Genomic DNA, 26621 nt, shown 5'->3' on the forward strand with positions numbered 1-26621 from the left:
TGTCCAAATACTTTTGACCGGATCTCACCAACGGTTTGCTCTATCCTAGCAAATTTCTGAAATACAGAATTTCTGCTTTCATAAAAAAAAAAAAAAATTATAATATAAAATAAATGTGCATGCACGTAAATAAGACCTCAAGTTGGAAGCATAAAAGGAAAGCGATGGTTGGTTCTTCGTTGCTACTATGCTAGCTGTGTGTTAGCGGATTTTGTTGTGAGTGATTTATGAATTAATTGCCGATGACGAGTTAACTCTTTGAGTCGCGCGTGTGACAAAAAGCAAACGTCGCGTGACTGACAACGGACTCTTCTTCTCTCTTTTTTCTTGTAGCAAGCGCAGTGCTTCACCGCCACTCGCTGCAGCAAACCGCACTCGTGTCATCATCACACTTCCTGTCCAAGCCCCGCCCCCCCCTTTTGAAGTGTGTTTGATGACAAAGTGTGTGTGAGCAGCTCGCCAGGCGCCAACAGTGGCCGTTTGTGCTCTTTGTCATCAGCGCATTAAGATGAGGCGCACGTCCTGCTCAAAGTTGCGCCGGGCGAGCGAGCGAGAGAGAGAGAGAGAGAGACTGACGAGGGACCGCTCCATTGTTTGTCCTTATGTGCCCTGTGACTGAGCGAGCGACCAATCGGGAACGAACTCCGCCAACGGCCCGCAAGCTCAAATCGACGAGTTGACGTGTGGAAAAAGTGACTTGAGTCAAAATAACGGAGTCGATGTAATTGTAGCTCGTTAACAGGTCACTTGTGTGGACGACCAATCTTTTTTCAGGCCTACCATTGACGTGGTGACCAGTCCAAGGCGTATGTTGCCTAATAAGTCACTACTATCACTATTGCAATCCTTACAAATATTCCGATTATCATCTTGTACCAACGACGCTTTCTGTTTGGCTAAAGACGATTTGTTGGTTACCATGACAACGAGAAACATGCTAGCATCGTCATCTTCTTTAAGAAAAATGTCGCTCACTAAACAGCTTGCGAATTTCAATGTGTTTTTATTTGCATCTTATTTCGTATCAAATCAAATGTAATATTTCGACATCATCCTGCCGCAGACTTACATCCTATGTGACATCTAGTTTGGCATGTTTACATTCTATTCCAGGTTTAAGCATCTCATGAATCTTATTTATGTCTTTACATTGACTGTGGCGTATTTCCGTCATCTTTCTAGTTTTTACGTGTGACTTTTCATTTCGTATGTTGATGTCATCATTTCTGGTTTGTACAACGAAAGCGTCTCGTCGATGTTGACTTGATATACTTGAGGTCATAATCAATTCCCTTTTTTTTTTTTTTTTACATCCTAATGTAACGCATTTCCATCACTTTTTTCCGCTTAACACGTTTGCAGTGATGATATTTGAGCAAGTTGTTATCATATTTCAGGTTTATGCAGCAAATGTTTCACATTTTTGGGACTCAACTTGACAGACTTGACATCTCATGTGTTGTAATTCCGTCACATTTCCAGCATATTTACATCACATTTGTCCCGTTTCAGGTTTATACATCAAATCCGGCATGTTGACGTCATGATTAATGTTTCAACATTATTATTATTATTCACATTCAAGATGATGTTTACAAAAACCTGCAAGACTTTGAATGAAGCTGAATGAATGACTGAGCAACAGCTTGCCATCCTCATCACGCGCCAAAGAGGGGAGGGAGGGGGGGCTATACTTCATCATCCCCCCCCACCAGCAGGCAGCATCAGGACCGTACCGCATCCCCCCCCCCGCCCCCCAACCCCCAAATAAGAAGGAACGGGGCTTCCTTACCGATGTGAACGATGGAGTCGGCGTGCAGCGTCGCTCCGCGCAACAGCAACAAGCACGCGCGCAGCGCAAGCAGCATGCGGAGATCCATGGCCGCCGCGTGCACGCACGCACGCACGCGCGTACGCACGCACGCAAGCCGACGCCAGCCGCCGCGTCCTCAGTGCGCAAAAAGAGCAACAAGGAAGAAAAGGAAGGAAGAAAAAGGGCCAAAGCAGGCGAGGAAAAGGAAAGCAATCCAAAGTGAGGCTGCGGGCAAAATGAAGAAGAAAAAGATGCGGAAGAAGAAGAAGAAAAAGAAGAAGAAGAAGAAGAAAAAGCTTCCGGACTGCGGAGGAAGAAAAGCAGCTGAGCCACCAGGATGAGGAGGAGGAAGAGGAGGAAGAGGAGGAGAGGCTTGCTCCGCATGCTGTGCCTCGCGCTACACTGACGAAAAAGAGAGAGAGAGAGAGAGAGAGAGAGGAAAGGAGCTCGCTCTCTCAAGAGAGAGAGAGCGAGAGAGCACTCTCTCACTCACACTCAATGGCTCGCTCGCATCCTCACATTTTCCAGCTCACTCTCTCTCATTGTCCTTTCCTTCTCATTCTTTTGGGCAAGTAGAAGCGTTGGCCCAGGATTGGTCGCCAGCCAGCAGCAGGGCTCATGCAGACACGTAACGGACTGGTCGCCATGAGCTGCATTGATTGGCTAGCGCAGTGCGCTAGCGGTTTGCACGTGTGGCCGACGGTGGAGAGGTTCTGCAGGGATCCGATCTGGGCCCAGTGCGGCACTCGCTCAATGTTTGTGCCCTAAAGTGACCCGTCATTGGCTGGCAATCCGTCCTGTGTTGCATGAATGACTGGCGACAAGACCGCTCGAGTCACCTCGGATCAATTTGGTTTTGAAATCAGAGCTTGAACGCCAAATGGGTACAAAAAGGACAAAAAGACAAACAGGAACGTTTGACGTTGCTATTGCGCAACAATATCAGTTGAACGACAAGAATAATAAACTCAAACTTTACGAAACGACAAGTTTCGATTTTTTGTTTCCGCAACCATATCAAGACAAAAAGTCAAAGAAGTCAACTCAAATGTTTGTCCAGTCCAGGGACGGCTCCCAGATTTGTTTCTCTCTTAGAGGGCTTCAGCGATACTTGGGGGGGGGCTGGGAAAATCATTTCTAAATATATTTTAGAATATCAAATCAAATCTGATTTGTGATGGGGGCCAAAGCCCCCCGAGGCCCCCCTGTAGCGCCACCTTTGGTCCAGTCGCACGTGTTTCTTCGTCCCAAAAATGATTTTGCCGAAAGCACGTCGCATAAAACAAGCCTTATTTATGCAAATGTTCCTTTAGCAAAAGTCACAGCTAACTTGCTGGCGACCAGTCTTTTCTTTAAATTTTTCATTGGCCCAGCGACCAGTTCAGGGTGTAAAATGACTCCCGCCAAAATCGTCATCATTATCATCGTCAATTTGATCCTAAAAATTAATAATGAGCATTTTCAACTCATCGGGGGTGGGGGGGGGAGCATAAATTGTTTGGTTAGCAGATGACGAGAGGACGTGGTTACCATGACAACAACAAAGGGCATCATCAGTGGACCTGACGTCATCCCATGACCTTTGGCATCGTCATCATATATGAAATATTTCACTAACTTGACAGCAACACACACACACACGCACACACGCACACAAAAAAAAGCAACTTGACAGCAAAACGCTCACACGTTGTTGGCTTTTGGTGGAGACTTCCTCCCTCTGCTGGCCACAAGTTGGTATTACATGGAGAGTAAGTCTCAACTTGCTTTGTTTACTTGCTTGTGTTTCAAAAGCACACGACAACCCCTCACACACACTTAACGCACGATTTTATCCAGACAACATCGCTCCACTTTTTGTCCAATCCTAAAAAAAAAACATTTTTTTCTTTTGCCTAAAGTTTTGATTGTTGTGCGGCCATGAAGTCATACATCGTTCACTAAGACACGATGTCAGGCTTGCATGGCGTCATCATTTCATTTGAGAACGTCAGTTGATGATATCACCTTATGAATTCATGATTTCCTAAAGTTGTGAAGTGACAACAAAAGCCAGCACGAACCTTAACGTCATCTCCTCCTGTGTGACGTCAAAGGCCCGCTTACAGGAGGTTGGCCTCTGCTGTCCCCTGGTGGTCAGACACACAAACAAACAAATACACGGACACATTTAATTCTAATTAAATGATTACGCTCACGTTTTGTTGGTTGGTTGTTTTTCACGAGGAGGCGACCGAACGGCTGGACGACGACTTGACATTTATTTCGAGCTTTCACGTCATGCAGGAAGCAAAAGTCCCAATCATGAGCCGAAAAGCTTCACAGAGCGCACACAAACACGCACACACGCACCTGACACCGGTCATCTTAAATTGTAACCTTTGACCCTTGCAAAAAGCACAAAACCCGGAAGTGCAGTAGCCACACCTCGTCAGAGGGGGGCGTACTAAACAGAAAGTACCGTGTGATGGTGGTCGAGGCTTCCGCAGTAGAACGACAACAAAAGCACAAATTACACAATCGTGCATCTCGATTACACAACAATACATTTGTTTTATTTTTCTTTTTGACTTATTTTATTTCCACACTGCAAGATGGTTGTTTTCAGCACCGTGTGAGTTGCTGTCCGTGCCGGTTGAGGTCGCCCAACGTCTGTTGCGCATGACGTCAGCGGATCTGATGAGTGTTTTGTGTGTTTAATTAAAAACGGGCGCGGCGTGGCGACGATGAGTGACAGGAAGTGTCCTTTGGATGCCTCCTCCAGAGGCGTCGTGAGGGGATTACAGACGCGGGCGTGTGCCAGCCCACGCGGGCGACCGGGTGGGGGTCCTTTACAAAAGCGAGCAGCGTGGAGGCGACCACAGCAGACGGGAGGACCCCCGACCCCGGCAGGATTTTGGCCCCACACTTGTCGGGCCGCCAATCAAACGGCTCATTGGCGGCAGCGGCCGATGCGGGCGGCGGATCAAAGCCCCTGAGAAAGACCCCCCTCACCAGAACCAAAACCAGCAAGCGGGTTGGCGTGAGGCCGCCAACTGGAGTTTTCATGAGAGAAAAGGAAAAGTTGCTTTTGCAACATCCAGGATGCTTGGCAAGGAGGACCTCAGCCAGGAAAAAGACGGCTCAGGGTACACACACACACACACACACACACACACACACACACACACACACACACACACACCTCCTGTGGCGTCACGCCCATGCTTGATTACAGCCAATCAAACGGCTCATTGACAGAAGACTCGCATCACAGATCAAACCCGAAAGTCCACAGACGGGCTACTGCACCTCGGACCAGGACAAACCATAAAGGATTGATAAAGTCCAAACGTTTTATAAACTGTGACTTAATTTCCGCATGATCATGTCCTGATAGTTTTTGTGTAAATTCGATGGCTGTCTCAATACGTTTGGCAACAAAATGTGAACAGCAAGTGCTGTGGCGTTAGGACGCCAGCAAAATAGTGAGAAAATGCAGTTAGGGACGCACACTGAAACATCTCAGAGAATGGAGAGAATTCAGACAAAAATATTGGGACGTCTACAGACTTTTGACAAAGTATTGGGACAGCATCAGTAAAGCAAAAGTAAAGAAAATGCGGAGTAAAAAAGTTGGAGGGGAAAAAACTGCTATTGCGAGAAAAGTATTGAGACGCATAAAAAATGTGTAACAATAAAGAAAACGTTTAGTTTGGACAAAAATGGGACTGTTACAGAGTGCCCAAAAAGCTAGCATGGTCAAAAGTATTGAGACATCTACAGAATGAAAATGTGATTTTTCTACCAAACCAAATCCCTCAAGAACGAAGATTTGCCCACGTGACGTCACGAGACGCTTGACTGTCATCGCTTCATTTGGTGGCTTTCCAAGGCTGCACGTGCATGCGCACCCGCGCGCCTCTAATCCCCTTTTGATGAACTCTCCAAATTGCGCCAACGGACTTCCTGCCGAGCGGCCGCCCTTCGGCTGCTGGACCCGCACACGCCCACCAGCGCGCGGGTGGCAACCGGGCGGGCGCAAGCTTAATTGTCACATCGGCGCCGTCCGTCCCCAAGGACACAAAGTTGACGACATGCCTCCGCTCAGGAGCCTCCTGACGCCTTTCTTGTCGCTCTTCCCCGACCAGTCGGAGCAGCTGCAGCGACCCAAAGCCGAGGACGAGCCCGGCCGCCCCGGTCGCCCCGGCCGCCCCGCCCCCTGGGCTCCGTGCGCCATCGTGCACCTCCGGCTCGGCCAAATGGGCCAGCCGCAGCCGGAGCAGCGGCGGAGGCGCCTGGCCGCCAACGCCCGCGAGAGGCGTCGGATGCTCGGCCTCAACGTGGCCTTCGACCGGCTGCGCAGCGTCATCCCGCGGCTGCACGGCGGCCGGAAGCTGTCCAAGTCGGAGACGCTGCAGATGGCGCAGATCTACATCGCCACGCTCAGCGAGCTGCTGCAAGCCAAAGGAGCGCCGGAGGAGGAGGCCAGCGATGGGGAGGCGCCCCCCCGCGAAGAGGGTCCCAGGCGAGGCGAGCGGACGCCAAACTCTGCGAGGAACTCACGCGCAAGCGCAAGCAGCCCAGCGCCGCAAAATGACGTTTGGAGTTGCCTTCATGCTGACTGACGTGACTTTCTTCATCGACTTTTGCTTTTCTCCTTCTTGGTCTTCGTGGGAGCAGCTCGCTTGCAAAGAGTGCACTTCTGAAAACGGAGCATCCACACTATGGACAGGTCTCAACTATTTGTTGCATTAACAGACATTTACAGTGAAAAGCAGATATTTGCTGACATTCCCAAAGTGTGGACAATTTGAAGATCTGGACACCATTAAATCAATAAATCATTGCACACGGAAACTTGAGAGTCATTGCTTGGTCGATTTCTTTTTTTCTTCTTCTTTTGTATTGTGAGGCAAAATTCTCACAAACTTCACAAGCACTGTAATGCCCTGGGCATGTGGGCAAGGAGAGCCGAAATCGCAGATGCGTTTTTTTTGTGGCTCTTTATTGTGGGACAAACAAACAAAATGAGAACGCTCGCAAGGGGCAAATGCTAATGTCTTTTTCTTAATTGCAACTGCAGCTCTGGACGTGACTCACAGGCCACGCCCCTTAAAGACAACATTTATTTATTTTTACTTTACATTATGTACCATGTTTTTCTTATTTAAACTTGACAATGAAAGCGTTTTGTGAAGAAAAGAAAAAAGTCACAAAAATGTGTGGGGGCGGGGCTAAAACTTAAATGGCATTGCAATTCACTTCAATGGCAAAAAATGGTTATACAATTAAACTGATGTTGCTTGGTTGGTCACGGAATGACAAACAATTGAAGATATCACGGTACATTTGACAAATAATTGCATTGAACATAAGAGTGATTGAAATAAAAACGAGAACAAATTTGTATTTCCTCGTGAAAATAAATTCTACCGACCCTGACCCGCCCACTTGATTCTTTTTCAAGCAACAAAAGGAAACGAGCAGAAGGTAATGAAAGTAGCAACTTTAATTCTTTTCAAAGTATGTACACGTAAGCAAAGACGGATACAAACGCAGTCGCCCTGTTAAGAAGCCTTCGACTCGCAGGAGGAACACACACACCCCAAAAAAAAAAAAATTGTAAAAAATTCTTAAAAGTAGTCCAGGCCTCTCCCCGCGCGGCCCAACCCGCCCACTTCCCATCATGCACCGCTCCTCCGGCAACATATGTACAAACTGTACACAAACATCCTCCATAAAGCTCTTGTAAACGTTTGTGTGTGCGTGCGTGCGTGCGTGCGTGCGTGTTGACAATGACGTGAAGGAAATGTTTCAAAATGAAGGGAACAATCTGACGTCATGAAAAGAACCTTTAACCGTGAAAGGGTTATTCCGCCGTTGGAAGGAGAAAACTGGTCGGGGAGCGACTGCCGCTTGATGCATCTCACGCGTGCGACTTGTCAAGTCGCACGCGCAACTCACAAAGTCACGTGTGCAACTAACTAGCTTGTCAATCGTGCTTGCTTAGTGAGTTGCATGTACAACTTAGGAAGTCAAATATGTGACGTTAGAAGTCACAAAACTTAGTTTGTTGCACATCCAACTTTGTAAGTCGCACACGCAAATTACTAAATGAGATGCATGTCATGCATCTGACACACACAACGGAAGTTGTAAACTATAAGCGGCAAGTGCATGTTTTAAGTTCACCAAAAAAAATAAAGACCATAAAATCATCTTAAAAAAAAAAAATGTTCAAGTGGTCTTGCACTTTGTACTCGCGTGTTCAAGGGCAAAACCGAGAGGGATGGGCGGGACCACGCGAGCCTCCGCATGACAAGCAAGACATCAAACCAAACAGATTTGGGGCGCGTGGATGGAGAAGACGAGGCAAACCGAGCTGAAACAATTCCGAACTGACCTCACATGTAACCAAAGACGAGGATGGCCGAAGGATGAGTCCACATTTTTAAAATCACTTCAGTTGCTCCATTGATGGGAGGGGCTGAAAATACTGACTGGAGGTGGACCGTGTGTGTGTGTGTGTGTGTGTGTGTGCGTGTAAGCTTGTGTGCATCTAGCAGTGCTCCAGATAGTCGATGACTCTGGAGATGGACTTTTGTCCTCCGGTGCCAACGTCACACTGCAGACACCAAGACAAAAAAAACGGTTACACACGCCACAAACGATAGGACATGACACGTTCGCGACACGTGACGTCACGATAAACGGCAAAGCAGGGCGACGAAAGAGGAGCAGAATGAGAAGCAAGATTGAAAGGAAGAAGAGGAGAAGGAAGGGACAAAGAGAAAGAGCTTCAAGTTGGAAGCCAACGCAAACGAAGGAGCAAGAAGAGGGAGGAGGAGTGCAGAAAGAAAAGGAGTGAAAGGCTGAGGAAAAAAGTGCGGAAGCAGGAGGAGGCGGCGGAGGAAAAGGAGGAAGACAAAACAAGATGAGGATGATGAAAAGGAGGAGAGAAAGAAAAGGAAGGTGAGGAGTTGAATGACGAAGGCGAGGAGGAAAGAAAGAAAGGAGAATGTGTGGAGGAAAGAGGAGGAGCAGAAAGAAGGAGGTGCGGCACGCTGGCACGCACGCGACTCACTGTGAGGTTCATGAAGTTGAGGAACTTCTTGAGCATCTCCGTCATGATGGAGAAATCCCCCTGAGGCAAGTTCTCTCGCACAGTAGTCACATTCATCTGAGACACACGTTAGCATTAGCGTTAGCTTGGTTCCGGGCAAGGTAGACGTGCGCGCGCACGTGACTCACGGGGCTTCCTTGGCAGAGGCAACCCAGCAGCAGAGCCGTGTAGGAGGCCACGATGCTGTCCTCCATGTGCTTGCCCGCATGCTGCAGGGCTGAAAAACACAACGTGGCACACTTAGCTTGATGCTACTAATTGTTAGCTTCATAATGTGCACTGTTTGGCTTTCAGCTTGTCCATTTGACAAATCCAAGCTTTTAGTTTGCAGTTTGTCTGGTTTTTGGGTCCCATTTACCCCTTAAAAATTGCACTGTGGCACAATGGCCGTCGCCCATATTTTCATGATCGGGGATTCGGGACCGAAACTTTAAGCTTTCTTCCTGCCAGGCGCGTGCATGCGCTCAGTCTGGCTCCGAGGAAACGTTGGGAAGGTGAAAGTGTCCGAGTCCGTGGTAAAAGACACGGCGGATATATAAGTGTGTCAAAACAATAATCAAGCAAACAAAGTTTGAGCTTGAAAAACGAAGCTCTTATGTTGTCTTTTTGAGCTTAGCGTAGCTTGATTTTTTTTGATTCATTTTGCGCATGTCGTCGTTTGAAGGTTTTAAAGCCGGCGTCTCACCTTTGTTGAGGTCCAGCTCGCCGTCTTCCTCCTCCTTCTTCTTGTCGTCTTTGTCCTGGGGCGCGTTGTCGTCGCAGTGGTTGTCGTTGGCCACCCACTGGATCTCGCCGCCCGTCTCCTGCCACTCGCCGCTCTTGTCCGCCGGCTTGACCGGCTCCTTGATGAGGTCGTCGGTCCGAGCCTCGGCCTGGACGGCCGCTCGCTCGCGCTGTAGGAACATCTGAGGACGGACGGACAGACGGAGACAGAGACGGCGTCCTTCCTGGTTGAGGGGGCCACACCAACGGGTTCCATTTTTGGACGCTGCCGAGGCGTACCTGCACGAGCGCGGCAATGGCGCCGAGCGGAGCGCCGCCGCCATCGATGACGTCGCCGATGACGTCGTCCTGCTGTTGCGTTGGGAGCAGCACGGTGGAGTCGCAGGGGCCGTGACCTCCCTCCATCTCCATTTCCATCAGACAAAAGCGGTTCCTGGCGCTGTACTCCACCAGGTTGATCAGCAGGCCCAAACCCTACAACACACACACGCGCGCGCGCGCACACAATTGAAATGTGCCGACAAGCGCGCACACACACACACAAGCGCACACACGGGGCTCACCAGAACGCGGATGTCGAACCTCTTCTCCTGAGGAAAGTACTGAGGAACTCTGAGAACGCAGTTGAGCGCCGTCTCGATCAAGTGGTCCTGCTCGCCCGTCTTGGTGCTGCCCCACTCTGCACGCACGCACGCACGCACGCATACGCATTTAGCAGCCGCGGCACTCGGCGCGTGCGAATGTGCGCTGACCGTTGTCGTGCGTCAGGTTGAGCAGAACTCCGATGACGGCCCTCATGCAGTTCTCCACCGCTTTGGCGACCATCAGGCCGCCGTCCGTGCCCACCTGCACGGTGACGACCTCCCTGCTGTAGCGCCGGATCATCTCCTCGCAGCGCCGCAGTGCTCTGCGGGGGGACGGCCGCAGGTTAGCAAGTTCGATCCCGCACGCAGGAAGTCGCAAAGGTACACTTGGGACGTCTTCACGATCATTCTCGCATTCCTGATGACCGTTTTGATGCATTTTTTAAAAGTCAAGCTTTCAATAAATCGCTGTCACCACTAACGAGTTCTTTTCTTTTTTGAAGAGACGTCGGAGCACTTTAGGACGCAAAAACGAGCCCCAAGGAAAAAGCATGAGTAGGAGGGATAGATTGATTAGCGACACTCATATTTGGCATTTTGACGAATATCAGTATTGCCTTCTTTTTTTTTTTTTTAATCTGATGGCTGATATTAGATCCATATAAAACTGTGTTGACCTCAGGAAACAATTTATTGATATTTTCAATTAGCTTTAGAAGAGATCCTGCTGAGCTTAGAAACTCTCTGCAACGTTTGTTTTTGCTTGAAAGTAAAACAGAGACCTGAAAGTTTAACATTTCAGTTATTTTTAAATTTGGGGAAAATGTATTTATTGTTGAAAACTATGACATTCCCTTGTTTAGGTTTTCATTGAGTTTTTAAGACATACAGTCATTTCTGGATTATAAGGCGCACCTGACTATAAAGAATTTAAAGATTTTTTTTTTTTTTACACGACAATATTTTCTCCCTTTTACCGAAATTAAATATCAGCTCCAAATATCGGTTATCAGTCTCCTTGACTAGTAATAATCTGTATCAGCCCTGAAAAAAAGATATCGGTCTCTCTCTAATCAGTACTTAATAGCTCACCGTGATGGGAGACTGTGACTTAGTAATAATTGAAACACAAGAATGTTAACATTGATTTACACTTAACATGCTACAATATTTCTTCTGTACCATTTTTCATTTTGTTGAAAAATAAAATGGGTTGTGTTGAATTGCAAAAATGGAAGTTTTATTTACCCAAATATTTAAAAAAAGAGGTCATTTTAGAGCTGCAATTTCAATACGGTGATTTGTTTGCTCACAGTTATCATAGTGTCAGAATTCAATATGGTTTGAGTGACAGCTGCATATGTGGTGAGGACAATGATGAGGAGGAGGAGGAAGTCAAACTTAAATTAAGTTAAAGAATTAGGAAACACTGCCTGTGTGTGTGCGTGTTAATGGCATTAGGAGCTGAAGCAGCTGAAGTGGAGCAGAGCAGACGCGGGTCCGCGTCGCCCGCGTCACCCGCTGACACTGAAGCTCTTTGTGGATGCGTTCCAGCTCTTCATCCTCCTCCTCATCCTCAGGCGGCCTGCGGAACTTGCGGTTCAAAGGTCAAGTCGCTCACGGACGGTTAACGTCAACGTGAATCTCAAATATGACGACGGTTTCTCAAAAGCACCGAAAAGACGAATGGTGGACTCACTTGGCGCAGGACACGATGAGGGACGAGTCTTTGTAGGCGATCAAGTAGCTTTGATTCTCCACGTTGTGCACCGTCACCTAAACACACACACACACATTTAGGCTGCGCTTGACACACCGGGTTAGGTGTTGGCCAACATGGCCGCCGCTGCCACGCTTACGCTATCCAGCACGCGGAGACATCGCTCGGCTCCCCACAAGGAAGACACCAACTTGTCCTTGTCGTCCTCTGCTTTCAGGTTGCACACACACTCCTTCACTGTGGTGCCACACACACGTCGTTAGTGTCGCACGTGCACACACCGAGCCCAAAGTATTTGTGCGCACACACAAATGCATGTTAACACACACACGCTGAGACATAAAACTAAATAAAAGCACTCACACTGATACACAGAAATTAACAAAAAAAAAAAACTACAAAACAAAAATTCAATACACATTTTTGTTAATTACATAAAATACCAACAAACATGCAATTTTTTTATAAGAAACCTGAGACTAGTTATGTTTATAAAACTAAAACAAGCTTTGTTTTTGTCAATAATATAAAAATGAGCTTTTGATGTTATTTTTTTAAATGGAATTATAATGTATTTTATTTTATTACACAATATTTAATTTATTTAAATTACTCTTTTATTTTTACTCTTTTTTTTTATTTTGTATTTGACAAATACTACATATTACCTAAAAAAATATATATATCACAATTAAAAGCAAAACTAAACTGAAACATTAAAAAAACTAATAAACTAATGCAAACAAAAATTTTACTCGATATACATATATATAAAAAATAATAATAATAAAAACCAAAGTGAAGTCAAAAAGTAAAACTAATAAATACTAAAAACTTCCTCTAAAAACAAAGGAAAACTGAGTTACAAAAAAAAAAAAAAGTCAAAACAAAATAATATAATGAACAATCCAGAACTGCGAGAGCGTGTCACCTTTATCCACGACGTGGTCCAGGCCCCCCAGGAGTCGCAGCTCCTCCTTGAACCAGTCCCCCGCCCGCTTGGACGTCAGCGACAGCAGCGTCTCCATGGCCAGGTGGCCCGTCTGCCGGGAAGAAAGCGGGACCAATGAGGTCACACACGCGAACCCTCAACCGACGCCACCTGACATGCGTGTGTGATTAAGCGTGGGCGGCACCGTGATGTTCTGCAGGTCCAGGTGCTTGTTGTGCACCGTGTCGCAGAGCTTGCGGATCTTCTCCTTCATCTTGCAGATCTCCCTGGCGCTCATCTGCGACGCGGAGTCGCCGCCGCCGCTGCCGCCGCCGCCGCCGCCGCCGTGGTCCTGGTCCAGCTCCAGCAGGCGGATCATGAGGTCCAGGCAGGAGCGGTCCAGGTCCATGTTGAGACGGTCACGGCTCAGAATGTACATGAGGGAGGCCGTGCACATGGCCAGGTTCTAAACAAAAAATGGCAAAAATGATTCTGAAATATGCAAAATGTCTCTGAAATGAAAATGTGGTGAGGATTTGTCGTATCATTTGTTACATGTCGAAAAGGAGCTGAATTTTTACAAAGTACTGCTTGTAAGACGTCAATGGGGGGGTGTAATTGCACATCCACTACAGTAGATGGCAATGGCGTTCTCATTGTCAGAGAATTAAAAAGGAATATTAGCCATCTGCAGTGGTGTACTTACAACAAATTCTATAGACAAATGATAATATTTGTCGTGGCAGAGAGTTGGGGGGGGGGGGTTTTCCAGGAGGGGGCGCACTGACTTCTAATGAAAGTAATCATAACTTACATCAACGTGTTTAATTAATTAATTTAAAAACATTAAATAAATAATAATACTATGTTTACATTAATTGTAATTAATTAATAATTAATATTCCTTAAATTAATTATTTTATATTTAAAAATAATAATAAATGGAATGATGAATGTTTAATTGTAGATTTTGCAGTGAGGAGACAAATGGACTCACGTGATGCTGGGGGGCGTCGTTGAGCGTTTTGAAGACCTGCGCCACCTTCCCTCGCGCCCTCAGGTGCATCCTGAAGCTGGGCATGGCGCAGCGCGTGGCCAGACTGATCACACTGCACGCACGCACACACACAGACAGAGTGAAACAAGCGTGTTTGCCCGCTCCTCGTCCTGCTCGTACCTGAGGCAGCGCGTGTTGAGCGGTTGTCCGCTCTTCAGACCGGCGGCCAGGTACTCAAAGTCGTCGGTGAACTCCTGGTTCTCGCCAAACTCCACCACGTCGTTGAAGTGCTTCACGTGCTGGACCACCGTGTACAGCTGACGCAGGCCGGAAGGTCAAAGTTGACAAGACCACACAAATGCACGCACACGCACGCACCCCCAACGCCGGTCCCCGTACCTCCTTGTGCTCTTTGCGACACTTGAGGGCGGTGACGGTGTCTTGGTAGGGGTCGCTGGGGACGTTGACGCACTTGGTGACCTTGGGAGGAGGCGGCGGCGCCTTGAATACGCCGTTGTCCTTCTGCGCATTCGCCGGGTCGTCGGCCGACGCACCTCCCGACGGCCGAGCCGCCTGCGGAACATACGCGGGGCACGGAGGGTGATTTGAGCGGCGGGGGAAAAGCATCCAAGGAGCACTTGCGTGTCGCCGTCTTACGGGAGGTGGCGGCGGGCGGCACATGAAGGACGGAATGGGCTCCTCTTCGCTCTCCAGCGTCCAATGGCGGGCGTTGTACACCGCTTTGGTGGGAGACTGCAACACACACACACACACACACATAGACATGGACTGCCTAGAACTCTAGTGGGATTCATAAGAACGCCTCAACGGACAGTACATCCGTCCGTCCGTCTGTCTGATTCTGCCCTCAGGTGGCAAACCACAAAGAGCGGCACTTCATTGATGCGGTACAACAAAGACGCTTTCATTCTTTTGAACTCTGTTAAACGGGGTCACGACTGTATGTTTTTCAAAAGTTCATTTTATTGACATAAATTCTTGGATTCCAAATTGAAACGCCCGCCGCAGTGAATGCGTTCAAAGTGGAGGCAAAAGTCCACTCAGCTTGATTGGAGCCTATTGCAATTTGGGGGCGCCGCGCCCCCCCCCCAAGCATCCTTTCTTTGCTTTGGCTGCCATCTGTGCGTGTCGGTGCCAAGCATGCGCTCGGTGGCTGTCACTCATCACCAGAAACAAAAAAAATGTGGCAATGAATATCAGCGGGTGCGTAGCAGGGTTCAAAAGTGGAGACAAAAGGAGCAGTGTCCTCACATGAGCCGCTTTGGACCGTGAACATGCTGCATGGAAGACACTCGCCACAGGAGAAGAAATGGCATTTGTATACAAATGGACTCCTTGTTCACTAAAAAGTCTTTGTCAACATCCACATTTAGACATCAAAAGTATAGAACTAGTAAAAGTCCTAAAAAAAAATATATATCTATATTCAAAAGTAGCTCAAAGCCAACCAGCATAATAAAGTAGAACAAGAGAAGCACAAAATAGGAAATGAAAGCAGAAGTACAAGTACAAGTAAAAAAGAAGTAGAACAAAGTAGAAGAAGACAAAAGTACAAGAAGAACAAAGTAGAAGTTTAAGAAAGTAGAACAAGAAGAAGAACGTGGAGATAAAAGTCGAAGAAAGTAGAAGTAGAAGAAAAGTAGAATTAAAAACACAGAAAAACAAGACGTAAAAGAAGAAGTAGAAGAAGAAGGAGGTGCAATGCATGCTAGTGGTGAAGGTCGTCATGCCAGTTTGTTTGTCCCGCAACTTCATTTCCGGCGTCTCACCTTCTTCTGTGCGCTGAAGATCCTCCGCTGGGTGTCCTGGTTCTTGTCGGCCAGCTTGGCCTGGGGGGGCCTCCTGGGGCCGGCGGCCGCCACCCTCAGATCGTCCTCGCAGAAGTCCAACACGTCCGCGGCGAAGCCGTCCAAGAGCTGACGAGTCGACTCTGACGACGGTGTCATCCAAAAAAAGGAAGAAAGGGAGAATAAAAGAGCGCAAACGCTCCATGGAAAGTCGTCCGCGTTCGAAATATACAAATCATGGACGCCGCTTGTCTTGCAGTGTTCACGGAATGCCGCTCGACTCGAGATCATCACAAAAACGGATGCGAGCGGAGCCGAAATCTAGATCGGCTAACGGGAATGAGGATCATTCTTTGCATTGTTAGAAAGCGTCAAACTAATTTCAAGACAAATGAGAAAAGGATGAGAAGCGCTGAATTTGGACTGACCTGCTTGTAATGTGACGTCCTGCCTCTCCAAGCAATTTGGACTCCGCTCGGCGACGCGGCCGTCAAGCACGTCGCACTTCCTAACGGGCTCACGGTGCACGACAACAGGTGGCGTTTCCTCGGCAACCGCGGCCATCTTGACCCTCGTCCTCACTTTCAGCCTGCCGCTGCCGCCGCCGCCGTCGGCGCCGTCGCTATCGCTCATGTCGTCGAAACCAAAGTATTTGATTTTGTATTTGGACGAGCCGTCCTCGTCCTCGTCCTCGTCCTCCTGACAGGCGTCGACTTCGTCGAAACCAAACAGGTCCGCTTTGGTTCGCTTCTTTGATCTGGACTGGTCCTGACTAAAGAGCAGACAAACCAGAGTGCGCTCACATTTTTTTTCAAATCAATGTCCAGGTCACAAAACACCTTTTCGGGCATTTTTCTGGTTTCATTTTATTCGGGCTTCTTATGGACTAAAAAAAGGCTGTGGAAACTTCTGTTGGCCTTTAAAATATGAATTATATTGTTTTTACTTAACCAATTATTTTAAAAAATGATATACAAAAAATTCCTGGTATGTTAATACATTTTTACTTAGTTATTAAGTATTAGAATAAATTTATTAAGTAGCGCTATATATGTACAATAAATAAATACATTTCAATAAGCCAATTTTAGGAAAAAATACAAGATCTAAAATAGTTTCTGTTGAAAATCAAATTATTTTTTTTCTCATAAATTGATTCATTGACCGTTTTTTGAAAAATTATCAAACATATTTAATAAAATATAAAAACGGGCCTGTAAAAACCATCGCGCTCTACCTGCGGGCTGTCAGTACCTGTTGTGCTGTTGCTCGTCCCGCTTTCGCTGCCACGCGGCGTCCACCTGATCCACAGCACCGCTGAAGCTAGCGGCACTCGTAGCACTGGCGGGAGCCGCTTCACCGGTAAACTCCTTCACGCCGCCCACCTGATTGGTGACGTTACACATGGAAGCAGAGGAGGGGTGCAGCACGGTGTAGTCCCTCGTCCTGCCACCACGAGTCAAAGCCATCATTGTGTCGGCGCCACCGGATGCCGACGCCAGCGACCCGTGCACCGAAACTCCGCAGTCCGAGGCTTTGGACGTGTCCCGCTTGCCGGGCCTCCGGTACGTCCGACAGTTCGAATTCCGCACGAGCGGCGACGGTGACGACGTCGTCGTGGTCCGGTAGTAGTCGGCCGTCTCCAAGCCAAAGTCGCCGTCTGGGTCAAAGCTCTCCGCGGGGCTCTCTGCGGGGCTCTGCAGGCGGGGCGGCGAGGGCAGCTTATCGCCCGCGACCGCCGAAGTCCAAGACAGCGCGGGGGCGGGGTCGCGCAGCTCCCGGCTGGGCGTAGGCGGTCGGAAGCCCATCAGGGCGTCCCAGGAGCTGTATGTGGACTCGGCCTTGGCGGAGGTCTTCAAGGTGGCGGTCTGCGCCAAAGGCTTCCGGTCGCTCTCCGAGGCATTCTGGTACCACGCGTAGCTGTGCTGCTTCTCACAAGACGGTGAGGAGTTCTGGAGTTTTCCTGGGTGAAAAGAAACAAGACAATAGGAGTGCTGATTAGTTCTAGGATTTTTCAAAATAAGACCGTTGCAAACATCTGCTTTGACTTTGGAAAACAATTAACATTTTTGCCGATTTCCCCATGAACATATGTTGATGCCGATAGGTGCCAAAATGTCGAATATCAGCGCCGATGAGAAGCCCGACCCAACGACGGCTTAGCCCTATGAATTACCTTTGCCGGCATGGCTGCTGTTGAAGAAAGGACCGCTACGCCCCGTCCCACTCGGCCGTGACGTCTCTTGCAAGGAGGCGTGGACTCCTCCGCGGGAGCTAGACCAGTTTCCAGAGTCCAGGGACAGCACCACTTTCTCCACCCGAGGGGCTTCGGCCGAGGCCGCCTTGGCAGGTAACGACTTGCCGCCGCTGCGAGAGGACACCGGCTTGGACTCGTCGTCGCTGTCGAAGCCAAACGGGTCGTCCGAGCCGCCGCCCCCGCTGAGACGAGCTCGCTTGTGAGCATCGGGGAAGGAAGAGCCCCTCGGAGCGCCAGGGCGCTTGGATCCCACCTTGGCCTTGTAGGTGGTGTCGCCCCATTTTGTGCTCAGGGTGCCCCTCTTGGTGGACACCACTTCGTCAAACTTGGACGTGCCCTCTCCTCCCTTGCGGCTGTAGGTTTTACCAAATCTGGATGTCATTGTTGCGTCTGGCTCATATTTTCTAAGAGAGCAGAAAGATTGCAAGATTAGACGTAACCATGTGTTCAAAAACATCGTTCTCCACAGAGAGAAACGTTGACCAAAAAAACGATTCCTGCCAACCTACATAAGGCGCTTAAATTACCTATGCACGGTCAACCCACTGGAGCCACGGTGAACTAGCCGGCCCGATTTACGGCACGCAAAGAATTCTTCACTCCGGCGATTGACTAATTAGAGCCGTTCACGGCAAAATAACCACGGCCTAACATTAATGAGCAAATTTCTACTATCGTAGTTCCGAACCCCCGTTCACAGCAAGGTTATCGTGGAATGCGTCTTCTGTGTTTTTTTAAAGAGAGTCAAATGTGTAATCTCAAATACAAAAGAAGACATTTCCAGATTGGTGGGGCAAAACAAAGCTAGCATTAGCAACATACCTAAAACTATTAAGATGGCGTCTTCTCCCTTTGGTTCTTGTAGTTAAGGGTAGTTAAAAGACCAGACGAGCGAGAATTTTGTGGCTTTTAATCGGTCATTTGCACCACTTTTCCCACCGTGTAAATTGTTAGCTTGAGCATTAGCACTCGAGCGAGCTAACAGCTAACAATAAACGCCATCCCGTCGTTCCGGGCCGCAGCACGACAAACACACAGCACAGACCGGCACTTGAGTTTAAAAAAGAAAAGAAAATGATTTAAAATGGAGGGGGGAAACAGAGTGTTTTGGAACTTACTTGGTGAGCTAATGAGCCGACGGGGACAAACCAGCGGAGGCGTTAAACTGGCATCGGACCGGACCGGAGGCCTGCTTGGCTGATCCCAAGCGCAGCATAAACAAGGCCGGCCACGGACACCGGCGGCGGCCAAAGCGATCGATGGCAAACGCCGCACACGCTTAACTCAAGTGCGGGGGCAGTTCGGTGTCATTTAAAAGCAAGAAGGCATGAACAATTGTCCGGCCTGGAAATTAAATTACACACAATTGTTTCCTCCGGCTTGGGCGACCAAAGCCTTCCTTTCCATTGGACCCACTTACGTCAAGTTTGACAGCAAACCGGAAATTCCGTCAAACCTCTTCAAGAATTAGGTGGTGAAAACCTCAAAGCGACACGAAGCGTTTGTTATATTTAACCATGTCGATACCCGTCAACGCACACACATACATAAAAATGTGAATTCCAGGCATGAAAACATGATTAAATTCCACAGGGGAGCAATACCACAAAATGACTTGGGACATTTATTGTGACAACACCCACCGGAAATTTTTGTATGCTCTTTAGCTTGCACAAGATGTCGATACTATTGCGGCGTTCAAGTGCTTGAACAACGTTCGTAAATTATCCTTTACGCATGACTGCATACAAATGACGAAAACGTGCACAGTTGGAATTCATTTGATTAGTTGATCTCTAGGTATATTTTTAGAGCAGTATATACGATACTCATACTTAACATTGTTAAGAACATGGTATAAATTTGTGGATCAATTAAAAAAAAAGACAAAACTCCATTTCTCTCTCTTATGTGAATTAAATCCATAATATGTAGCTAAATTAATACATAATCATGCTTATTGTTACTTTTTTCATATACAGTATGTATATTAATATTACTGTACATGTAAATTATGCAACAACAAAAAAATCTTTATCCCCAACATCATCACTGACTGTGTCGTAACATGAGATGTAAGTGGAATTATTTTCAGAGCACTTCAATCTGCTGTGCAGTAACACAATTTCCTGTTAGCAGGCAGCAGGGTCATCACAACTAAATGTGGGCTCTGGCACCCCAGCCCAGCCCCCAACAACATTCAATGACAGCGAAGGGGTCGCTGGGCGGTATTTTCCCGTTGGCGCAATCTCCAAAAGGAAAATGTAATAATAATAATGATGAATCTCATTATGTTTGCTACTAATCCACTGGTCGGGCAGGGCTTCGTTCTATATGTCGATATTGATAGATATTTGATATCAAGTCAAAATTGCTTTTATAAATAAATGGTTCGTTTGGACGGGAAGCAAATGAACGTGTACGTATTGGATGCCTCTGTCATAATAATGTGTTGTGGTGCATCTTTAATAAGCGAAGTGCGCATTACGTTTGCTTAATGCTAACATTATGCTAAATTATGAGGATAAAAGTAAAATAGGCAGAAGGTGGTCCGAATTTGATGGGAGAAAAGTCAACATTTTAAAGGGAAAAAAATAAAATGGAGTCATCATCTTATCAAAAAGTGGGCCCATAACACATATGGATCTGTCCATCCATCCATCGATCATATACCGCTTATCCGGGGCCGAGTCGCGGGGGCAGCCACTGGAAACGATCATCGCACAACGTCTACAGGCAGCGCGTCCCACATCCAATATGGCGGCAACCTCCACGCAGCTTTCGTCAGTCAATGCCACATCTACACTTACTATCGTGTGCGTGTCTGACTTTGACGTGACGCTGCTACCTGTTCAGCTTTCATCAAACCAAGTCAAGTCGAAGTGAGCACAACTCGTAAGTTAACGAAACTCGGATGTTCTATGGACTCAACATCCATTTGATGAGGAATTTGCTCGCTTTTGTCCAGCTCGGATGAGATACTTGCTCGTTGTTTTGTTTACAAGTTTTTCTTTCTTTCTTTTTTCATTTTGGAAGATGCTAACACTTGCTTTGTACAGGTATGGAAAGCCCTTTGAGCATTTTATTCTAATTTCCAATAACCGATTACTAGTACGCTCTTTGGCCTCACTATTTTGTCCTGACAATTTGTGGCGTACTAGCACAACTACAGTGCAACTAGTAACGTTTTTTCCCCCAGTAGGCTACTTACTGCACGACATTTCTACGCGCGAGTTCTAGTCGTACTGTCGAACGCCTACGTTTTCATGTTACTGGTTTGTACTACTAGTACGACTAGTAACATGTCCAAATACAAGTAGTTGGAATCTAGCACTTCACTAGTAGTAGGACAAACAGGCGTACTAGTTAAAATGCTCAAAGGGCTTCCTGTAAGTCGTAAGGCTGGTAGAACGACTACTAGTTGTATTTTAGTGAGGACGAAGAGTCAACTTACTTGTACTTGGACTACTTAGCAAATTAACAACTGTTTAGCTAGTGAGGCAAAACAAACTACTCGACACTAACAGTTATTTTAATAATCAATAAATGTGTCACTTATTGTTTTGATTCGTCAGTGATACAATGTAACTTTACTTTTTTTTTTTAAAAAATGTGTATTTATTTCCATCACTTTACCAAAAAACAAACATGAATTCATTGCGATTCAGTTACTGGTTTGGTCTGTAACATCTGTCGGATAATCTGCAAAAATGTTCAGTGCTTTTTCCATAAGTAAAAGTCTGCAAATATCTTATTTGGATAGAGCGCAAAAATCATCAGGCAGGAAATCAGACAATATTTCCTATTGAGACGCTCAAATCCGAGCATTTAATTACATTTTAAATTCAAACAAGGCTCTAAATGATGAATTATCATCAAAATAATTGTTAATTAATTGATTAATTGTTGTCTGTAAGCCACACACATTTGCTGTGCTGTCAGTTTTTCCCGTTTGGCCGTGATTGGATGTTGTCCCGGCGCGTCGTCAGCGACCTGTGATTGGTGCTCGGCGGCGTACCTGTGATGTCACGGCGTGGGCGGAGCCGTCAGACGTGGTGGCCATGCCGTACGTGGACCGACACAATCGCATTTGCGGCTTCCTGGACATCGAGCAGGCGGAGGGCAGCGGGAAGTTCCTGAGACGTTACTTTGTCCTCGGCGCGCAGCGGGACAGCCTCGTGTGGTACATGGACAACCCGCAGGTGCGTGCGTGCGTGCGTGCGTGCGGATGTTGGACGACACCAGTGACACTATGGCATGTATCCCCTCGCTCAGAATCTTCCGGAAGGAGCCCAGCATGTCGGCTGTCTCAACCTGTCTTACATGTCCAAGGTGAGCAAGCACACGTAGACCACAAACAGGAAGTTCCTCACCGTTCGGACTTCCTGTTTGCAGCATTTGGACTTCCTGTGTGCTGGGTCCATTTTCACATCTCTCGTTTTTTTTTTTTTTGTCCACAGGTGAGCGATGGCACCAAACAGAGGCCGAAAGCGGAGTTCTGCTTTGGTGAGTTGCTGTCCGGAAGTCTTGGAAGCTTTCTCCTTCTTTCTTTAAATTTTCCATTGGCAATATTCTGGCTGTCGGTTGAGGTTCAAGGTTGTCTTCAATTGTGTTATTTTATTCTTTTATGTGCCGACCACGCTCCTAATCAAAACATCTTAAATCGTATCCCTCCATTAAAATGAATGGAGATGCCAAAAATTGGCTGAACCCTGAAGAATTTTTTTTTCCTGACAAATACTCTCTGAGTCTGAGTGGATAAAATGGAGGACTCCCCCCCGCGTCCCTCCTCGCGCTTCCTCCAGTGTCCGTCCGCCGCTCAGTGGGACAAAGCAGCACAAACCTTCTTGACGTTTTTGCGTCCTCGTGCCAAATGTGCTCGACCGAGTTTAAATTAGCGTCTTGATGCTCGTTCTCCGGTGGTAGGCCGCGCTCGTCAATTGACGGGCGCAAGTTGCTCATTTTAGGACGTGAAACTTGCTTGGCTAAATGTTGTGAAAGTGATGTCAAGTTGACTTTTTGCTACCACTCGTGTGACGACGTCTCTTTGTACAGTTATAAACGCGGGAAGGCGCAAGTTCTACCTGCAGGCCAACGATCAACAGGACTTGGTGGAGTGGATTGCCGTTCTCAACAACGCCATCAAGATCACCGTAAGCCTCGCATGTGCACGCACCGTCACGCCTCGCACAAGCTACATTTAAGGAGCAGCAGCCACGATGTTCCGTCTCACAAAAGTCCACTAGCTTAATGATAACATATCATGGGAAATCCTATAGATAGGCTAACAGAAATTAGCATCCTTGTGGTTGTTGGGGGGAGGGGGGAATATTTTACATGCATGTAATTCCATTTAACAAAAGCTCATTAGCTTAATGCTAACATGTCATGTGAAATGCCATAGACAGGCTAACAGAAATTAGCATCGTTGATGTTGTCATGGTGGTGTTTTATCCACATGTAATTCAGTCTTAAAAAAACAACAAAAACTCCACTAGCTTAATGCTAACATACTGTATAATAGGAAATGCCATAAATGAAAATGATCATCAATTTCATAATCATTCTAAACCTTCAATAAAGGGTTACTTTAACACACACACCGACCAGCAACACAAACACTGTGGTCGTTCTTCTCTGAATCCATTTTTATTTTTGTTGTCATTTCCAACCAAATGCGTTTGATTTCTTGGCTGCTGGCAGGTGCCAAAGGTCACCGAGGGGGCCGACCCGCCTCAGGAAGTCTTGGCAACCTTGAAGCAGGTCTCCTACAAGACGGAGATCGTCGGCGGCGTCCCCATCGTCACGGCCACTCAGGTGAGGCTGGGCGGGTCCCGACCTGTGCGAAGGAATGCGCGTACGCACGCCGCCGCACGCAAGAGCGCACGCCTTGAATTCCAGACTTCACCACGACGCCAGCAAGCGCTTTGCGGCTGGGTTTGGAATCACTCGCCAGCCCAACGCTGACTAACTATGAGTCACCGTGATGGAGAAAGTTGCAACTTGTCTTTTGTGCGCAGACTAAAGCCATCAAAATGTTGCTTTGGTGCCATCTAGTGGCACCTACTGGCAGTTGCAGCACGGCGTAAATATTTGTTTGTTTTTCTGGTATGTCAGCTAATCGCAGCTTGCCGCCATTTCTAGTACGTCCACTTAAAGGCAAGTTTGGGGAATCACATGATTGAAATATGGCCGAACAATGATTTCATTTATCAGTCTGTGGAATCTTTTTCAAACTGTTTTTAACTCCAAAGCGGTATTGTGACCCGTTTTGCACTCTAAAAACAGTTGGATCAAAAAATGGACCAATCCTCTTCTTGGGTCTATTTGAGTCAAGAAATGGGACATTTAATGTAAACAACTCCTAAATATTGGTCAGATCTTTTACTAACCCCAAATTCCCAAAAAAGTTAGCACACTATACAAATTGTGAATAAAAACTGAATGCCAAAATGTTGCTTGTGGTTTTGCAACGTCAAAACAAATGTTTGCAAAAGTCTTATTTTGAAAAACCACCAAAACCGTCAGTCTGCTTTCATGGAGGATGTGAGAGATCGGAGAATGTTTCACCTTGAGAGACTGAGATCGATTTGGACAATTCCGTTTAATCGCTCATCAAAGTAGATGTCGAAGTGAGTTTGCGACGTTGGGCTGAGCCGTTGCTGTTTGTCTGCGTGGCAGGAGCTGGCGGACGGTCCGAACGGAGACGAGCGCGAGCGCGCCGCTTCCGGCAAGGCCTACTTCCTGTCCGGCCAAGTCCAAGAGCAGGATGTCATCAAGGCGGGCTTCTGCGTCAAACAGGGAGCTGTGGTGAGATCCTGCGACAGGAATCATATTTTATTATTATTATTTCGATCATATATTAATGACATATTTATTATTATTCATTTTGTAATTTGAATATTGATTTATTTTATTTACTGAAAGTCTGCTTTAAATCCAACTGAGCGGAGTATTCAATCATTGTTGAATTATGATGAAAAGAATTGTAATTTCCAAACGTGCGTGTGTGTTAGATGAAGACGTGGAAGCGGCGCTACTTCATGCTGGATCAAAACGCCCTCAGATACTTCAAGACCGACTCGGTGGGTTCCCGACTGCGTGTGCGTGCGTGCGTGCGTGCGTGCGTTAATCCAAAGCATCTGCTGTACATTTGTGTGTGTGTGCTGACAGGACACGGGTGCGCTGCGTGTGATTCCCCTCAAGGACATCTTCAAAGTTCAAGAGTGCAAGCAAAGGTGATGAATTAATTTTTTTTTAAAAAAGTCCATGAGCTTCATGCAAATGAGCACATTTTGTTACGGCAATTTGAACATTTCAAACCCAAGGCCTCCACTACAGGAACAAAAGATTTCAATTTGCAAGCATAAATGTGAACTCTTTTCTTTTCATTGCTGTGACTTTGAAGGCTTGACATGGTAGGGAGACGTTTGGATGACGAGGGTGTCCTCGACCTCGGACCCCAAACGTTTGACAAGTTGACTGAACTTTGTCCTCATTTTTCACTCGCAGCAGCAGAGGGCGCTGTGACGATAATCGTTTGCTGCAAAGGAGAAAAGTAGAAGCGCGTGCGTGCGCGAGAGATTTTATTTCTTTTGAAATGAACGAGATGTGCACGTTTTGCTTGTGTCGTGCAGTGAACTGATGATGAGGGACAACCTCTTTGAGATGCTCACAGCGTCCAGAACTTTCTACTTGCAGGTAAACACACGCACCTGAACAAGACGCTCTCTTGTGCACTTGTGTGTGTCTTTACACAAGTGTGTGTGTGTGTGTGTGTGTGTGTTAGACCGACAGTCCCGAGGAAATGCACAGCTGGATTCAAGCCATCAACGGCGCCATCGTGGCCCAGCGTGGCCCGGGATGCTCTACCAGCTCGGTGCGCCTCTCCCTCGTCGTCATCGTCATCATCATCATCATCGTCATCATCATCATCATCATCATCACTTGCTCTCTTCTCTGCAGGATGACAGCTCGCCCGCCGTCACCTCCTCTTCCACGTTCTACTTGGACTTCGATGAGGCGCTCCCTCACCCACAATCCTCAGAAGATGCCCAAGTCCAGCGGATGGCGGCGGGGGACGAGTCGCTATGGAAACGGTGCAGCAAGGAGGAGATGGATCTCGAACCCGAGTGATTTGTTTTAAGGACGGTGGGGACTCCTCAGCTTCATTAACTTTTTCTTACTTGGAGTTTGCTCTGCTCCTGATTTACTTTTTTTTTTTTGATTGTGTATTTATTATTAAAATACTCCAAATAACACCCAAAGATGTCGCTTTGAGGTGGTAACTCACTCTTAGGTTTTTTCCACAGAGATGGTGCAACATAAAAAAAAAAAACAGTCAAAAACCGCAACAACCGGGTCAGCAACAAGTAAAAAAAATAATTAAAAAAATGCAATTCAAGAACCACATCAAGACTCAAGAATAGAAAAATAACATTTTAAAGAATGCAAAATTCATCACGTTAAAGACAAGTCAAAAGCGATATAAAATACTGAATAACAATTGAAAACCCAAGAAAATGTAAGTAAGGAAATGAATCGCATAAAAATGGCACCCCAAAAAAAGATCATCACGTAAAAACAAACAAATGATCAAAATAGAAAATAAACAGGAAAAACTAGGAACAAAATCAATGACATAAAAAGAAAGCAGCTGACAGCAGCTTCGATGTGGCGCCTC

The 26621-nt window shown here is 46.9% G+C and overlaps 4 protein-coding genes across 8 annotated transcripts in view; 2 read left to right on the forward strand and 2 right to left on the reverse strand.

The window, feature by feature from the left end:
- Positions 1-4160, reverse strand: part of LOC144038123 (glutamate receptor ionotropic, delta-1-like) — a 58842-nt gene extending 54682 nt beyond the window's left edge. The window contains exons 1-2 of one of the 4 annotated variants that reach the window (XM_077550298.1): positions 4012-4160; positions 3877-3935 (exon numbers count right to left, since the gene is read on the reverse strand). Coding sequence is in view for 2 of the 4 variants with exons in the window: in XM_077550297.1 (XP_077406423.1) it covers positions 1793-1880 (88 nt within the window). In the remaining 2 variants the exon portion in view is untranslated. Of the gene's footprint in view, positions 1-1792; positions 2231-3876; positions 3936-4011 lie in introns of those variants that run through there. The other 3 variants (XM_077550299.1, XM_077550297.1, XM_077550296.1) reach the window with 3 other exon arrangements.
- A 401-nt stretch (positions 4161-4561) lies between these two features.
- Positions 4562-6761, forward strand: atoh1c (atonal bHLH transcription factor 1c). The gene is made up of 2 exons (XM_077550551.1): positions 4562-4941; positions 5619-6761. The coding sequence occupies exons 1-2, from the start codon at positions 4898-4900 to the stop codon at positions 6418-6420; spliced, it is 846 nt and encodes a 281-aa protein (XP_077406677.1). The 5' UTR covers positions 4562-4897; the 3' UTR covers positions 6421-6761.
- A 525-nt stretch (positions 6762-7286) lies between these two features.
- Positions 7287-19556, reverse strand: LOC144038241 (wings apart-like protein homolog). Its single transcript, XM_077550550.1, has 20 exons — positions 19057-19556; positions 17858-18342; positions 16936-17644; positions 16110-16453; positions 15664-15824; positions 14531-14626; positions 14273-14446; positions 14054-14190; positions 13874-13985; positions 13082-13342; positions 12877-12988; positions 12085-12182; positions 11925-12001; positions 10394-10548; positions 10205-10320; positions 9921-10115; positions 9604-9823; positions 9047-9135; positions 8880-8975; positions 7287-8420 (listed from the first exon to the last, which is right to left on the reverse strand). Exons 2-20 carry the CDS (start codon positions 18318-18320, stop codon positions 8355-8357), a joined length of 3681 nt encoding a protein of 1226 aa, XP_077406676.1. The 5' UTR covers positions 18321-18342; positions 19057-19556; the 3' UTR covers positions 7287-8354.
- A 1125-nt stretch (positions 19557-20681) lies between these two features.
- On the forward strand, positions 20682-26226 carry LOC144037999 (pleckstrin homology domain-containing family A member 1-like). 2 transcript variants are annotated; one of them, XM_077550008.1, is made up of 12 exons: positions 20682-20833; positions 21881-22140; positions 22214-22270; positions 22399-22444; positions 22994-23091; positions 23642-23755; positions 24620-24748; positions 24955-25023; positions 25112-25176; positions 25576-25639; positions 25728-25817; positions 25904-26226. In XM_077550008.1, exons 2-12 carry the CDS (start codon positions 22000-22002, stop codon positions 26072-26074), a joined length of 1044 nt encoding a protein of 347 aa, XP_077406134.1. In that variant the 5' UTR covers positions 20682-20833; positions 21881-21999; the 3' UTR covers positions 26075-26226. The 2 variants fall into 2 exon arrangements, with proteins under 2 accessions (XP_077406134.1, XP_077406135.1); XM_077550009.1 differs by lacking the exon at positions 20682-20833 and adding an exon at positions 20840-20997.
- The last annotated feature ends 395 nt before the right edge of the window (positions 26227-26621 follow it).

This window comes from Vanacampus margaritifer, chromosome 18 (assembly GCF_051991255.1).
Source record: "Vanacampus margaritifer isolate UIUO_Vmar chromosome 18, RoL_Vmar_1.0, whole genome shotgun sequence".
NCBI lineage: Eukaryota > Metazoa > Chordata > Actinopteri > Syngnathiformes > Syngnathidae > Vanacampus > Vanacampus margaritifer.